Raw genomic sequence first — 16219 nt, 5'->3', positions numbered from 1 at the left:
CCATAGCTTTTGTGATCTCTAGTCACAGAACACCCATGTCATTTAGGTTGTAATGATGGTACCTATTCTCCTCTGTTTAGATGTAGAGAGAGAAACATGGAAGGGATGTTGCATCAGCAAAAACAATTTCCAGGGCTTCTGAGTGGGAGATATGATAGCAAAAGTTAGCCCTATGGTGAAAGCTTTACCCCTTGGCCAACTTCTCCATTAGGGACAGTAGGCTCCGTACCTGGGGCCTACAATGCTTTTAGGAGGCACAGACATGTTTCACTTTCTTTTAAAATCAGAAGGAAAAATGAATATAATCCAACTTTTTATTAACATCATCATAAAATATAAAAATTTAAAAGAGAAAATAAAAATTAAAATACATTTTTAATATATATGTTTGGAGGAACGGCCCTCAAAGGCAAACATGCCTGTGGCTCAGAAGTCATAATGAGTCCCTGCTCAACACAACCCTCACCCCATGGTAACCTGGCTTGGGTACTTTGTCCAAATCTGTATTTGTCCAAGCTACAATACTATGAGATGTAAAATAATGGTGGCCTTTTCACACAAACATCAGGCTGCCTAAAACCAGATGTGAGCCCGTGCCCCTCATTCTCTGAACCACATTCTCTTTAGAGTGACCACTTGTTTCTGGGTGATTGATGCAGAAAAATGTAGCTAGTATTCCCCAGATTTTATGTGGGTATCCTGTCTGCTCCAGCATCATTCCTGAACCAACTTACAGTCAGATAGCTTTTTCAACAAATTTTTTCAGAAGTTTGAGAGAATATACTAGGAATTAATTTAGTGGTTATGGCTTCTTTCAGAAACATGTAAGAGTGACAGTGGATAATTTTAGAGTTTATCATCATTGCCTTTTTTATTTTATTGTGGTGGTCCTCAATGAAATTTTTTTAACTGCAGTAATCTTTTATTAATTTATTTTCAGCTTTATTGAGGTATAATTAACAAAACTGTAAGATATTTAAAGTATACAACGTGAGGATTTATTATACATATACATTGTGAAAGGATTTCTCCCACTGACTTAACACAACTCATTGACTTAAAAAAAAAACAAACAAACAAAACTAAGCATTTCAGAATTGTATATAGTGGCATGACTGCATTTGTTAGGAGGGTCTAAAACTTTATTTATTAAAAAAGAAAATCCCTTTGGAGAGGCCAGAGCACACATTTGAAAAGAACCATATCACTTAAAATTTGTAGGTACCTATATTCAGTAAAATGTTTTTCTGGTCATGATAAACCCTTGTTTGTCAAGTGGAAGGGTCTTACCAAAGAGGACATACTGGGTTTATGGTGACCTGGAATCACTGAATGTTAATGTGGAAGAACTTTTAGAGTCACATAGTTTATTTCATTTTACAAGTGGCAAGCTGGGGCACAGGTACATTAAATGACTTGTTTAAGGGTGCATAGTTACTTAGTGGGAAAACCAAGATAAGAACATAGAATGCCATTCATTCTATTCCACTGCTGTTAGTAAGAATTTTCTAGGCAAAGACTCTCTAATATATGCTCAAAAGCCAAGCAAAGATAACTGGTGGTCATGTAACTATTGATGAAACCAATTCTAGATCTTGTGTCATTTCATAACAAATTAGAATTCTTGCCACTTTATCACACTGTCATTAGCAACAGTGCCTGGACCCTATCTTTTATACCTTGTCATGTGTTGCCAATGGGCTGCTAATTTACTTGTAGAGGGAAAAGAAAAATGTGTTACCATCGATTTCTCATTTAATATAATTCAGTGTCTCATTTCTTGCAATTTCTTAGAAACTCCATTGTGTATGAAATCTACTATAAATATGCTATTGTTGTGAAGGTAGAGATTACTCATTGTTTACATCTCTATTTATCCCTTTTTCCTTGTTTATAAGACACTGCTTGATAATCAGTCAGGAAATGATCATTTATTAAATCCTGACTACATCTAGCACTTGCCTAGATCTTATTGTCAGAATATAGTCTGAATCTCTTCTTCTAGAATCAAAGCCTTATTTTGTAAATTCCTCAGAAAGCAGTTAAAAGATGTCAGCTGCCTTATGCATACTGTGTTTGAGTTATCTGGCCTTATACAGAGGGTGTTATCCCTAACAAGCAGAAAGTATAACATAGCACTGACAATCAGAATCTAATGGCGAGTGGTAAGGAAAACATCTGCTTTTCCAGGTTTGGTTCTTATCAACATATGGATGAAGTTGCTTCCGTACCTCATAAACATTTATTACATAGTGCTTTACTAAATTATTGCAAAATCATCATGCTTATGTTTTCCTTATTCTCTCTGATACTGTGGCAAGGTGTTTGCTTTAAAAGTTGGGTCAAAGCATTTTTATCTCACTTTTGCCTCAGTTTCTTTATCTCTGAAATACACTAGTTAGGCCACGTTTGAGAAATGACTGTACAATAAATGGACCACTGCTGCATCTTCCCATGCCACTGGCAGGCAACAGTAATTCGCCATGGTGTTCCCTTCCACTGAGCATGTGCCTTCTGAGCCTGTCCTTCAATATTAAGTCTTTGATGTTGAGGTTTCATTCCCCACAGTCCTTAAACCCTCTTTTCTGAGGCCATCATTTCTGAGGCTTAAACACTGAAGGGGCATTTAAAACCTGATTATTATCATCTTTATCCATTCAATAAATATTTATTGAGTGCCTACATTGTATTAGGCTCTGTGCTAGGAAATGTAGAACAAAATAGATTCTGCTGTCATGGAGTTTACAGTCTCCAGACAATAACACTGTTAACAAAACTAATAATTATTTCTGTGATAAATAGTATAAAATAAATGTGTATTGTGATCAAGAAGACTGATGGGAGCACCTACAATTTTGATAAGGGCTTCAAGGAAGGCCCTCGGAACCGATATTTATGCTGAGATGTAGGGGATAAATAAAACCAGGCACGGGGAATTCCCTGGCGGTCCAGTGGTTAGGACTCGGCACTTTCAGTGCCGAGGGCCAGGGTTCAATCCCTGGTTGGGGAACTAAGATCCCACAAGCTGCGAGGCATGGCCAAAAAAATAAATAAATAAAAATCCTATATTTAAAAAATAAAACCAGCTCTGCTAAGAACCAAGGGGAGAGTAACCCAGGCAGAGAAAAGAGCATGTGCAAAGGCTCTGAGGTGGAAAACAGCTTACATGTTTTTCTTTAAATTTCAGTTTTCTTATATGAGACATTATTTGTTTTCTCCTCACTGTCCATTTTCTTCAGGAAGACAATGTGCCTAGTTAAAAATATTTTTCCCCAGCCTCCTTTGCAGTTAGCATTGGTCATGTGACACAACTTTAATTAATAAGATGTGAGAAGATACCTGTTAGGATTTTAGGGAAAGATTTTACTTTTTTGACACAGGCACTACTCTTTTCTTCTTTTCCCACTATTCCTCTTCATCTTGAAAGCAGAGGCAATGGCTGGAGTTGCAACAAACATTCTGTCATCAGGAAGAACTTCTAAGGACATCTTAAGACAGCATCCTTGTTAAGATGCTGAACTAACCAGCAATTAACCATCACTTACCTTCATATATCTTATATAAAAATATAAACTCCTCTTTTTTAAGCTATACTCACTGCTTAAAAGTGAGTGAGCTAACTAATATACTAAACATAAAATTAATTGTCTAAAACAAGATATTTTTGAAGCCAAAAGGAGGCACTATTAGTTATACCAAGATTTTAGGCATGAATCAGTACTGTTTCAGGCAAACTATGATGTATGATATCCCTAACTATAAGATTATTTTGTGGATTAGATGAGCTGATGCATATACAAATATTTAGTACACTGCCTGGCATACAAGTAACACATAATACATAATATTATTGTTAAAAATGGAACTGGTAATCAGAAAAAAAATAATAGTTCATGGCATAGAACATACGTTAAATTGGGGAAAAAAAATGGAGAGGAGGGAGTTATCATCAAAGGCCTGTTTAGCTGACATTTTTAAAAGTAGTTTACCCTTGGGTTTCAGTATAGAATGAGATTTATAAATAGAGAAAGTTGTCTTTCCATGACTAGCGCTGCTAGGGACCCGAAGGCCCTTTGCTATTTTCTTTGCTTGCTGCCTTCCTACACTACCACTATTTTTCTTCTGTGAATCATACCTTCACCAAAATAGTTGCTCAGATTGCGTGTCTAGTGAGAACAGAAAGCTGGTTAGGTTAGTCCAGAGGTTGACTCAGTCCTTATACGTAACTCCCCTGCAGGAAACCAGGAATACATTATTCCTCCTCACTTTATGCATGCACAGTAATCAAAAGCAGAAAAGTAGAGGAAGACAAGAGAACCTAACTCTGCTGACCACTGTTCTCTGGGCTCCTCTAACGTGTGTGCCTGCATATTTTCAAGTAGCAGAAACCCTGGAAGTTATCATAAAGGTGATTTCTAAGATAGCTTCAAAAGCATTAATATATACATGAACTTCATGAGATACTCAAATATATCTAGAACTGTTTTAAGACAATAATTAGAGTAAATTCTTTTCTAGCATCATCTTTGGGTGTAGGCTTCATTATTAAGAAAACCTAATTATTGTCCTTTGCCACCTACCAATATTTCCATTTGATCAACAAGTCAAATTATTCTTAAGAACAAACAAATGTCAGTAATGATATAAAATAAACACAGTGATCTCCATTTATTGGAAAGAAGATATTATCTATGAGGTATAAGCATTCATACTCCATTTGGTTTTTTATGAATACTACTTGAACAAAAATAGAATTTTTCCACTAAATAGTTAAATCCATTCTTTCTAGTTCAACAGATAGGGAATAACCCCTTCCTAAAAAAAATATTAAAAAGTGAAGTAAAAGATTATTACTTATAGAAAGCACTTGCAGTAAATCACTGTTTAAACTTTCTTGATGTTCTTTATCTGTCTCTTGAACATTCATAACTAACTGGAGGTTTCTTGCTTAAAGACATGCCTCTCATAAAAATAAAAATAAAATAAATTTACTCACAGCTCCCAAATTTTAGTGGGCAAGCATGGGCATCCATAGGGAAATCCTCCAAATGCATTGGACATTCAGCTCTCACGGTCAGCCTTATCGATTAAGGGAAATATGGGATACAGACAAAAGTCCTATAGATTAGATACTTTCTGATAAATACAAGTGGGATGTTATTAACTATAGCAAATATATTAAGAAAGCAGGAGAGACAAACACAAATGGCAATGCTATACCGAGCTGTTAATAATCAAACGATCTAAAAAGAATTATTGGACTTCCCTGGTGGTGCAGTGGTTAAGAATCCACCTGCCAATGCAGGGGATATGGGTTCGAGCCCTGGTCCGGGAAGATCCCACATGCCGCGGAGCAACTAAGCCCGTGCACCACAAGTACTGAGCCTGCGCTCTAGAGCCCACGAGCCACACCTACGGAGCCCATGAGCCACGACTACTGAAGCCCGCGCACCTAGAGCCCATGCTCTGCAACAAAGACAAGCCACCACAATGAGAAGCCTCAGCACCACAATGAAGAGTAGACCCCGCTCACCGCGACAAGAGAAAGCCTGTGCGCAGCAACGAAGACCCAATGCAGCCAAAAATAAATAAATAAATTTTTAAAAATAAAATAAAAAATAAAAAGAATTATTTACAACAATGACTGGATTCTATCCATTTTTTGGTCTGTTTTGAGAAAATAGGTGACACCTGATTTCGTATGATGGGCAAGCATTGCCCAAGTTTTCCAAAATAGGCATCATCAACTAATCCACCTACCAGAGCAAATCCTTTGAGAATAAAATGGGATGTAAGCAAATAAATACTTGCAATAATACTAATTCACCCTTGGTTGAGAAGACATGGATAACAAGGAAGAGAGGCAAATTTCTCCATTCCTAAGTGCATCTCTCCCCACCTCCTTCCCTAATATAGCACCAAATGCATAAGACAGCAAAGGAGTAGGTAAGGGAGGAACTGTCCTCAGGTTCTGTGAAGCTGACATTCGCTTAAAGTCTCCTTTATAAGTGATTTCACTATATTCCAACCATTTAGTTTTACCTACAAATCTACTGCCTAATTGAAGCCAGGACTCTGCTGAGCTTCTTTTTAGTCCCTATGTTATGGGAATGGGAATGTGAATTCTATTTATGTTTTAAAAAGGGTAGTCAAGAAAGGAATTCACTGGAATATATTTGATCTCATTTGGTGGAACTATGGAGAATTTACACCCAAATTCCTCACATAATTTTCAGAAAATATATTTACCCATACTATTAAGTAACTCTAATGTGGCAAGATGGCTTTATAACAAAATCATGAAGTGATTACAATATTAATTAAAGTAAATATGAAATGTGTAAATTAATGATTAAACTCATATACTTAAGTCAAACTATTCAGGGAAGTGGTAACACATTAGCAAAGGTGATGAGAAATGTAGGAGAAGGGGGATATAGGTTAGTTACTGATGAAGAATATTACATATATCAGGAACTATTAACTGATAAACTTTTCAGTATACACAAATCCCTCCTTAGATAATTACCAGCTGGCAGGAAGGATACTAGATTTAGGCTCAAAAACAAGTGTAGGTTATTTTACAAGGGGAGAATATTTCAAATTTCAAATATAAATAAATCCTGCTTAGATGATCTGGAACGTTCTCAACACATCTGTCCACTGATCCTCTGCTTTCTCTCTTTCCTGGATTTTTCATTCTTTCAGTCCTATTACACTTTTACTAGTTGAGTCCAACATCTATCTAAAGTGGCCCTTAAAGCAGTTTTTCTTTCATTTGGGTATAAAAAGCTAGGAATTCTGGCAGCTTTCTCCAAAGTCAAAATATCACTCTACGCCCACTCGAAACACAATCCACCAAGTCTGGGGGTTGCCTTCATTACCTTTTCATAACAAAGGAATAATTGGATGGTCTAAATTACCAAATGCTGGCCAGATCTACAAAAACAACATTCCAACAAGTCATCTGGATATGAAAAAACTGCTCTTCAGAATGAGTCCTACATAATTTTTTTCAATATTTATTTTATTTATTTATTTTATATTTTGGCCGTGTCAGGTCTTAGTTGTGGTACACAGGATCTTCGTTGCGGCATGTGGGATCTTTCGCTGCGGTCCGTGGGCTTCTCTCTAGTTGCGGCGTGCGGGCTCTGTAGTTTGCGACACACAGGCTCTCTAGCTGAGGTGCGCGAGCTCAGTAGTTGTGGCGCACGGGTTTAGTTGCCCTGCAGCATGTGGGATGTTAGTTCTCCGACCAGGGATCGAACCCATGTCCGCTGCATTGGAAGGCGGATTCTCTACCACTGGACCACCAGGGAAGTCCCAAGTCGTGGATAATTCTTAATTTCTCATAAATTAGGAATATTTTTAAACAACTTTTTTTCTAAAAATATTCAAACCTTTATTCAATTCATGTTTCTTTCATTCATCCATAAATGAATGATTGGTATCCAGATTCTGGGCTTACAGTAATCTCAAAATGGGGGAAATGTTTATGGAGCAAAAATATATATGTAGTCTTCAACTTAAGCAAAATTAAGAATATTTATACTCTCAGTCTAGTTAACATCATTGTGAATTAATATACTTCCTCAAAATGTATACTTCCACATGAATTTATGTTTAAAAATTTTGAACTTTTTCTATGTTCTGGGTTTTTTCTCCTTTTTAAATAGAAACATTTTCAGATATATACCATGAGATAGCTTCTAGAAATTTAATCTAGACCTTACTGGAATGCAGGAATCCACGAGGTTAATAGTAGGGAGAAGTTCCTCTATTGAATTAGAACATATTGGAGATATATATATATATATATATATATATATATATATATATATATTGCATTACTTATACATTGTAAACATTTTTTTTCACTTTGTCTAATCATTTTACTTAACACTTTAATACTTGCATAATATTTCAGCCAGTTTAGTTTTCATAGTAGAGTAATTATTAAAGTTGAAAACCAGGGAAAACAGGAAACCAGATGCTCTACAATGGCCCATCAGCTTGATGATTGCCTACACATGGCAGAGAAGGTCTAGAAAATTCACGAATGGAAGCACAGTCATCCTTACCTCATGGTGTACAACAAGGTCCCATCCTCCGTGATCCGTAGGAGCTTGTTGGGCATGGTCATGTTGTGTGCCACTGATTTCTTTCCATTGTGGAAAAAGGTATCCGGAGTCCAGATTTTACTTGCCATTAGGTTATTTAACCGGAGTACCGTCATGGGTCCTTTAAATTTTAACCTTTCATCCTTCCAGCTTTGACGGAAGAATACATCTATTGTATATTCCTAGGTAATTTTGGAAAATGGCAAAGAGTTCACGGTGCTGTATTTTGCAATGCAAATGGCTTACACAGACGATGCATAATTTTTGCAACTTTAGAAGCAAAATTTTGACCTAGATGATGTTCCTAGAAGTAAACTTCTGGGGGCCTGTACATAATGGTATCAGGTGAATCGTTGGTTGACATAATCACTTTAAACATATCTAAATGCCTGAATTACTTTTTGGTGAGAAAACTTCTGCTGAGTATCTCCTCAGACATGTGAAAGGAAACTAGCACCCTATTCCCACCACCACCTCCACCACATCAGTACTCGAAGAGATAAAATATATTGCAAGTGAAAACAAAACTCATGTTACAGATTATTACATACAGGAAAATGTTTAAGTTAGGCAATTGTAGTTATAAAAATAAAGCATTTGTGGGGGCCCTCTCACAGTCTGAAAACCCCACACCCAGTCCCAAGACATCCATGGTGCTAATGTGGATGTGATAATCCCATCTTCTTTTTGGCTAAGTGAACATTTTTTTCCACAAATAATGTATATAGATTTTCAATTCTACACAGTGAAGAAGATTATGAAAATAAGAAATTGTTTCACTGGTAATTTGCATACTTTCCAAGAAAAAAAGAAAAGAATGCAGAATACGCGGGTGTGTGTGAGTGTGTGTTTGTGAGTATATATATATATATATGTGTGTGTGTATGAGACACAGGAGAAATGTGTGAAGCTCATCATCATTCACAGCCAGGGAATCTATTTATTTGAATAAGCACAGCATTCCTCATGGCAAGACCCAGAGACAAACATCTGCTAATCTGAAAACAAGCAATGTGATTTACCAGCTCCTAAAATTGAAAGGGGTAATAATATCCATCTTCCTTGCAGGACTTGCTACACTGACACTAAAATTGGAAGTCAGTGGTTTGAAATAAAGATTACCACATTCTCCATTAATCTTAGAATGCTCCAAACTGGAAGGAAGACTAACTTGAAAACATCATGCTCCGTTTTCTTAATCCCCTGAACCCTGATGCATCAGAAAGCTGTTTTTTAAAATCTTTTATACACATCGTCTTTAGCACATGCACAATAGTGTCTGTGTTCAGACTTTTTGTGCACGAATTTTACTACCTGTCTCTTTCCCAGGGTTAATGCAAGTTTGGGTAAAGACTGAATGAAGATTTTCAAAGCACACATTTGACATTGATGAGCCCTTACTGATCAGGTAACTAAGAATTATTATTGGTTAGTCTGTAATGTACCAGGCGTAGTGGTAATTGCAATTGAGATAGAAACAAAAAAGTGTAACAGGACACCAGTCTATCTTTGCAGGCAAGAGAAGTTACTTTGTTTGTTTTTTCTGTCTGGAAGTGTCAGATGAGAGGCACTGGGATACCTGGCACAGGAATTTACTTAGAAACATTTATTATGCATCTGTTAAATTCGGCAGAGGGAGAAACTGTTTGGACTTGGAAGCTATAGGAAAAACTTGTGGAGGAGTAAAATGGGTTTAGAATAGTATTTTCCATGAGGAGAGAAATGAGGGGAGTGCCTGTGGATTTTATCAGGAAAAGATCCAGAGTAGCAGTGCTTGCTAGGGAAGCAGAGCGGATGGGTTTACTCTGGGCTGTGCATGTTCTCTTCTCTGGACAGTAGAGAAGCTTCTGAGATAGGGCTATGATAATGATGCTATTTCTGTTACTCAGGAATCAGCGCTCTATAGTTTATCCAACTGAACAACTTTAGCCTGGTCAGCAGTGGAGACAACAGTCTCTCGTAAACCAAGGTTCCAAGGATGTCTAAACTGACCATATTCCCATGAATCTGAAACATTTGTTCCCTTGTTGCTTGCTCCAAGGAGATTTTTGAATATAAAATAAATGTTACATATAAAATAAACTTAAAATATATTTATCATCAAGTGTTTGACAAGATATATCCCAAAGGCAAAGATTCCAAAAACTTATGTCAAAACTTGCCAAGGTCCTAAGGTTTACAAGTTTATCATATTTACAGCTAGCTTTATTTACCTGTGATAATGGTGGACAATGAAATCCCCAAATTCATTTAAGATGCTCTCTTTTCGAATACTGTCCTAGTTACACAAGCATGCATGTGCACACACACACATACACAAGTACAAGGGGCAAAATTAACTAGATTAGCTTCCATTTCCATGATTTCCTCTGTTAGAAGTGGAAATGAAAACTGATATAAAGCAGTTGATCATGATCACCTCTTGCCTAAAAAAGAGTGTATTTGGTCTCCCATATTCTGAGAATGGCCCCTGCAATATTGCCATGGTAGCAGCATGCAGCTCCCAGCAGTTCCTTGTATAGTGTGACCTCTCCCCATGGTCGAAATTCATTAGACCAAGATGGGCCAGAGCCCGTTCTTTAGGAAGCTGGAACAAGAAGGAGAGGGTAGAGCCAGAGCATAATGGTTACAAATGTAAATTCTAAGTCTGCTAACCAGAACTGAATCGTCCCTCTGCCAGATGAATGGCCTTAGGTCATTTTCTTATTTTCTCTAATGCCCTAGTTGCCAATTTATAAAGTGGGGATCATGGAAATACTTATTTCACTTTCCTGTTGTGAGAAATGTCAACACAAGTGAACAGCTTACAAGATGTCTAGAGCAGCGGTCTCCAAACTTTTTGGCACCCAGGGACCGGTTTCGTGGAAGACAATTTTTCCACGGACCATGGCGGGTGAGGGGCAGGGGGATAGTTTAGGCGGTAATGCAAGCGATGGTTCAGGCGGGAATGGGAGCGATGGGGAGTGGCAGATGAAGTTTCGCTCGCTTGCCCGCTGCTCACCTCCTGCTGTGCGGCCTAGTTCCTAACAGGCCGCGGACTGGTATCGGTCCGCTGCCCGGGGGTTGGGGACCCCTAGTCTAGAGCACAGAAGTTCTCAGTAAACATTAAAAGTTATTGTCTCCCTTTTTTTTTTTTTTTTATCAACACAAATTTATATTAGATTTCTAGGTAGCTGGGAATGGAAAAAGTGCTATTTCTTTGGAAGGCTGGTAGGACAGAAAACCTGAAGAAAGTGAGAAAGTGGTCATAACTAAGCAAAACAAAAGAAGAAGGCAAAACAGAAGACTCCACAGAAAAGTGCCTGAACAAATAAGAAGCTCTGGTGAACACTTTGTTCAGGGTTCAGTGTTCTAGCCCACACCACTTGAGTGAAAATTCTCTCCAAGTTACCCTGTTCAATAGAGTAGGACCCTAGAGAATATGAGCCTTTTTCTGAAGACTGGGACAAAACATCCGTTATATTCCTAAATAAATATTGTACTGAAGCGTTCCCGCTTGCACCATTTATTACCGTCTGTGTGTGCTTTGATTTAATACATTTTAAGCGCTATGGAAAACAGGGCTGTATGACTGTGCTGCCTGGATATTTCTGTCAGAACCTAGTGCCCTGGGAATGTGAGGTTTGATTGCCAATTAATGGTTTTTAAAATAAAGTTAAGGAGTTGTCCTAATTTTGTTTTCTATTCCAGATAAAGTCAAATGCCTTGGGAGCTGTGGAGTCTCTAAGGACGGACAAGGCGAGTTCAAGTTGCTACCTAGCTGGGTCACTTTTCTCCTCTGGAAAATGTGGGTAATAATAACACTTAGCTAAAATGTTGGCAGGAGGATTAGAAGAAATATGATCAATAAAACCCTTAGCACAGTGCCTAACATATTGTAAGCATTCAATAGTGTTGAATGTTGTTATGGTTATTATTATTAATTAGATATTTTATTAGCACTCAGTTTAAAAACTACATTTCATGTCTTGAAAAATAGCTTTGTCATTCTGCCTTTTAATTTTGATAGCCTCTAAATCGTACTGCTCTTTCTTACGGATAATTCCCCAGTAATGTAGTTTAAATGATTAATCTTCTCAAAGTGGTAAGGTACAGTTTCTGCTTGTCACTTAGGAAACCAGTTGCAGACCTATGGCTAATTTGATCCCTTGATAGAACAATTCAAATATTGTCTTGTTCAAGAGTTTTAGGCAAAACAGTATCACTGGTTTAGACTCTGTTCCCTTCTTCCTACCTGATATTTGATCAAAGGCCGTAAATAAAAAGTAATTCATGATAATCTTAGGGTTAATGGTGTATCCAAAATCCTAGAGTGCATCTTTTCTCTAAGACAAAAGACATCATTGGTTCCTAAGATCATACTTAATCTGAACCAATAACTCAAAGGTATGCCAAATATTTTTAAGAGAAAACTTTTTGATTGCATGTGGCTTTATTTGGGCACTGTCCCTAACAACTTCTATCAAGCATCTACTCTTTGTGAGACATCATGCTAGGTGCCAGAGATAGAGAGAGAAAAGTTATTTATTATTATTATTAGGAGTAATATCATTATCAGTATGTGCTCTTTGTAATGCTTCATCCCCTCTCTCAGTGTTTCCATCTATGAGAAGAGAGCTTCACCAGTGTAAAACTTCCGAAAGTTCTCCTTTATCTCACACTCTTCTATTTGGGGAGGGGAGAGAGGAGGAATAATTTAATTTGACAGGAGAATTTGGAAGGAGAAATCAATCTTGCCTATCTCAGCCTCTTCCTCTTGTCTTCTGCATTTTGGATGCTGGCTGTCCATTAGGCTCACAAATGCAGCTGTGTTCCTCTATGCTAGAAGTTTTACATGGACAGTCTACACCCTCGCAGAGGGAAGCCAACACTGCCTGCTGATGGGGTGGGTTAATCTGACTGGTGTTTACACTCTGGAAACTCACTTGTCTGCAGATATGAGCCACCTTTTGCAATACCATCATTATTAGTAATAAAGATGATATTCTCATTTTCCATATCCCTTACACTGTGGCCTTATTTCTCAAAAGGTTCAGGATTCAGGTAAGAAAGAGGGTGTTATTTACTGAGTTTCAGAAGACCTTAATTTTTAAAAGATAATATAGACTCCTAAGCCTTTCACCAAATAAGTAGAAATTCAACACTTACTGTAAAACAGCAATGCACTGTTACTGTGAGGGATGCAAAACAAGAGTGCCTTTATGTTTTTTGGCATCACTTTAGGAAAATAAGATATTTATGTAAGATAAATAACTTTACAAAGCAGTGTGCAAAAGCTAAATTGTACTTTACAGTCAATAAATGTGATTATAATGCAGAAAGGAAAAGTTAACTTGTTATTGGATTAATTAAAAAAAAAGTTTTCATCAAGCATTTGGGTCCTGATTAGGGCTTTTGTGGAAATACAGAATTTAGATGGGTGGAGAATAGAGGAAATTTCCACAAAGAGTGCATGGCATGATAAAGGGTTCAGAGGCAAAATAATAATAGCTACTATTTATTGAGCGCCATCAATAGACCATTATTTACATATCTCATTTAAAATTCCTAACAGTCTTACAAGGATAGGTAATTATAATAATATACCCACTTTAGAGACTTTGAGCCTTACAACCTTAACTGATTTGCCCAAGGTCATGCTGCTGTTAGTGATGAATTTGAATTCAGCCAGCCTGAATCCTAGAGCCAATCCTGCTAACCCCCAGTGTTATGCCTCACAGAAAGTAGTACTAACGTAAATGACTAAATAGTAAATATTGGGAACAAGTGAGGTCTAGTGGTAAATCGTGTATGGATTGTATGGGATACAGGAAGAGGAGTTTAAATTTGACTTTAAACTTGACTAGGATCTATTAAATGTTCTTGATTAGAAAAGTAGCATGAGAGAATAGGGTGGTGGAAAGACTGAGTTCCAATATGGGAGAATCACAATAGGTCCTCAGACCGCAATCAATCTAGCAAAAATAATTGTATCACACAGTATTTCAATAAATGTGGTCTACAGACTGACCACACTGACAAAATGAATTGCCAGAGGAATAAATCCACAATTATGGCTAACTTTTATATTTCTATTTCTTACATAATAATAATGGCTGACATTTGTTGAGTGCTCATGATACGCCAATGATTTTTAAGTGCTTTTCATGTATTAATTTGTTTAATACTTGTGATAACCCCATGAAGTATTATTATGATTACTCCCATTTTACATCTGAAGAAACTGAGGCAGAGACATATTAAGCAACTTCCCCAAGGATACACTCTTATAAGTGGAGGAGCTGGGATTATAAACCCAGGCATTCTGGTTCAGAGATCTGTCTTCTTACCTAGCACTCTGCTGTCTCTCATATGCTCCACTGACTCTAATTTGTACAGTTGGTGCATTTCATAACCTCTCTTATCCTAAGCCAGCATTTCCCAATGTATGACTCACAGACTGTCAACAAGTATCACTTGAAGGAAAGGGTTTTGGACAAATACGATTGGAACACACTAGATTAAATGCAGTTAAACGGTTTACCTTACCTCAGGGCTGGTCAGAGCTTTAACCCTGCCAAGCTGGGTGCCCTGTGAATTTCCACCCTTTGGGAAATGCTGGTCTAAATTGATATTTTCTGTAACTTTTATTCTGAATCATCTGAGCTACTATGAAATCAGAAGACTTTAATGTTAAGGTGGTATCAACAAAAAGGCATTTCAAAAATAGTATTTAATTAATATATCTTCAAAATATCCATAACGATGTATCTTCACGGCCTCTTTATGATTTTTTGCTTATACAGGAGCTTGGCTGTTCTGAGTTCAGAAATATTATACAATATCTGCAGAGCTCTACGGATTTACCAACTCCCATCAGACAGAAGAGAAATTCATGTTAGTTCATTTGGGTTGGGAAAAGAGAGAACAGGTATGTATTCATTTTATTCTCACTCTTGGTAATAATTTAACGATTGCCTTTTGCAATGAAGCTGAACCTTTCCCACAGGTGTTATTTCATTCTCTGTCTAATTCTGGTCAAGTATTCATTCAGCTTTTAAACACATTTCTCCTTTTTAACCAAAAATAATTCAGCAATTGCAGTGTTTATGGCTGTTTTATAATAGCTGTGGCTAGCCAGAAACCTAGCATCCTTCAATCAGTATGTCCTCCTAACTAAAATATAAGGTAATTCACAGTACTTGTCTCGCAGAACATAAACCAAGGCAAAGGAATAATTTCAGGGATGGAACAAAAGAAGACTGCAGTGGTTGATAACCATAATAGGCCTGGTCTGGAAAGTAAATGGGTATTTTCTATTACATAAATATTATATGTATTACATGTTACATATTGTGCACACAGAGAGACACAAAGATATAGCCAAGGCATCGCGAGCTGCTTCCTAAATACCTAATCTATATTTTTTCTTTCAAAAGTTAAATTTAGAAAATACCCCAGAAAAACCAAAAATGCAGTCACTTACCATATCATGGTCCGAAACGGGTCCGAAACTGGTGACGAAGATGTCAGTCTTCACTTCAGTTACACGCTCTAATGAAGCAGGAAATTGGGACAGTGAATGTCTATCAACAGCCCTTATTAGATCTCACCACCGCAAACTCACACCCAAATGGGAAATTTATAGGCTTTGATTAGCTATTTCTAAAATTAGTCCACTGTGTAGTCCTGATAATTTACTGCTTACACATGAAATTTCACAGTGAATATCTTTCAATGAAAAAACGGAGCCTAAATATGCCACTTTGGGAGACAGATTTTATGGAGAGGTCAGATGATGCTTAATGAATTCTTTAAGAATAGACACACTTTCCTGAATGATACCAAGCCATTTCATATTATAATAAAAATATGTTAGCGTATGGATATGGTTTGAGCTTAAATAGTCTTATACAGCTCTCCAGATGCTCCAGGTACTTCGGCTACTCTTGGGAAGTATATAGTGTACTGTAGTGAGCTTTATTAACTGTTTAAGGACTCAAGGGTATGTTTTATAAATGATTGCTTTCTGGCACTAAATCATAACTTAATTATCCAAATTACTCCCTGGGAAAAAAAAATCTGACAACCTATATAAGTTTCTTCAGTTTTGAGGATGA

At 37.1% G+C, this 16219-nt stretch overlaps 1 protein-coding gene across 1 annotated transcript in view; it reads right to left on the bottom strand.

Annotated features, from left to right (window-relative positions):
- GABRA1 (gamma-aminobutyric acid type A receptor subunit alpha1) overlaps window positions 1–16219 on the bottom strand; it is a 53767-nt gene that overhangs the window by 22328 nt on the left and 15220 nt on the right. The window contains exons 3-5 of the mRNA XM_059919606.1: window positions 15586–15653; window positions 8082–8302; window positions 4997–5079 (exon numbers count right to left, since the gene is read on the bottom strand). Coding sequence (XP_059775589.1) covers window positions 4997–5079; window positions 8082–8302; window positions 15586–15653 — 372 coding nt within the window. The remainder of the gene's footprint in view (window positions 1–4996; window positions 5080–8081; window positions 8303–15585; window positions 15654–16219) is intronic.

Source organism: Balaenoptera ricei, chromosome 3 (genome assembly GCF_028023285.1).
Source record: "Balaenoptera ricei isolate mBalRic1 chromosome 3, mBalRic1.hap2, whole genome shotgun sequence".
Taxonomy (NCBI): Eukaryota; Metazoa; Chordata; class Mammalia; order Artiodactyla; family Balaenopteridae; genus Balaenoptera; species Balaenoptera ricei.
This window is presented reverse-complemented; position numbering and strand designations above follow the sequence as displayed.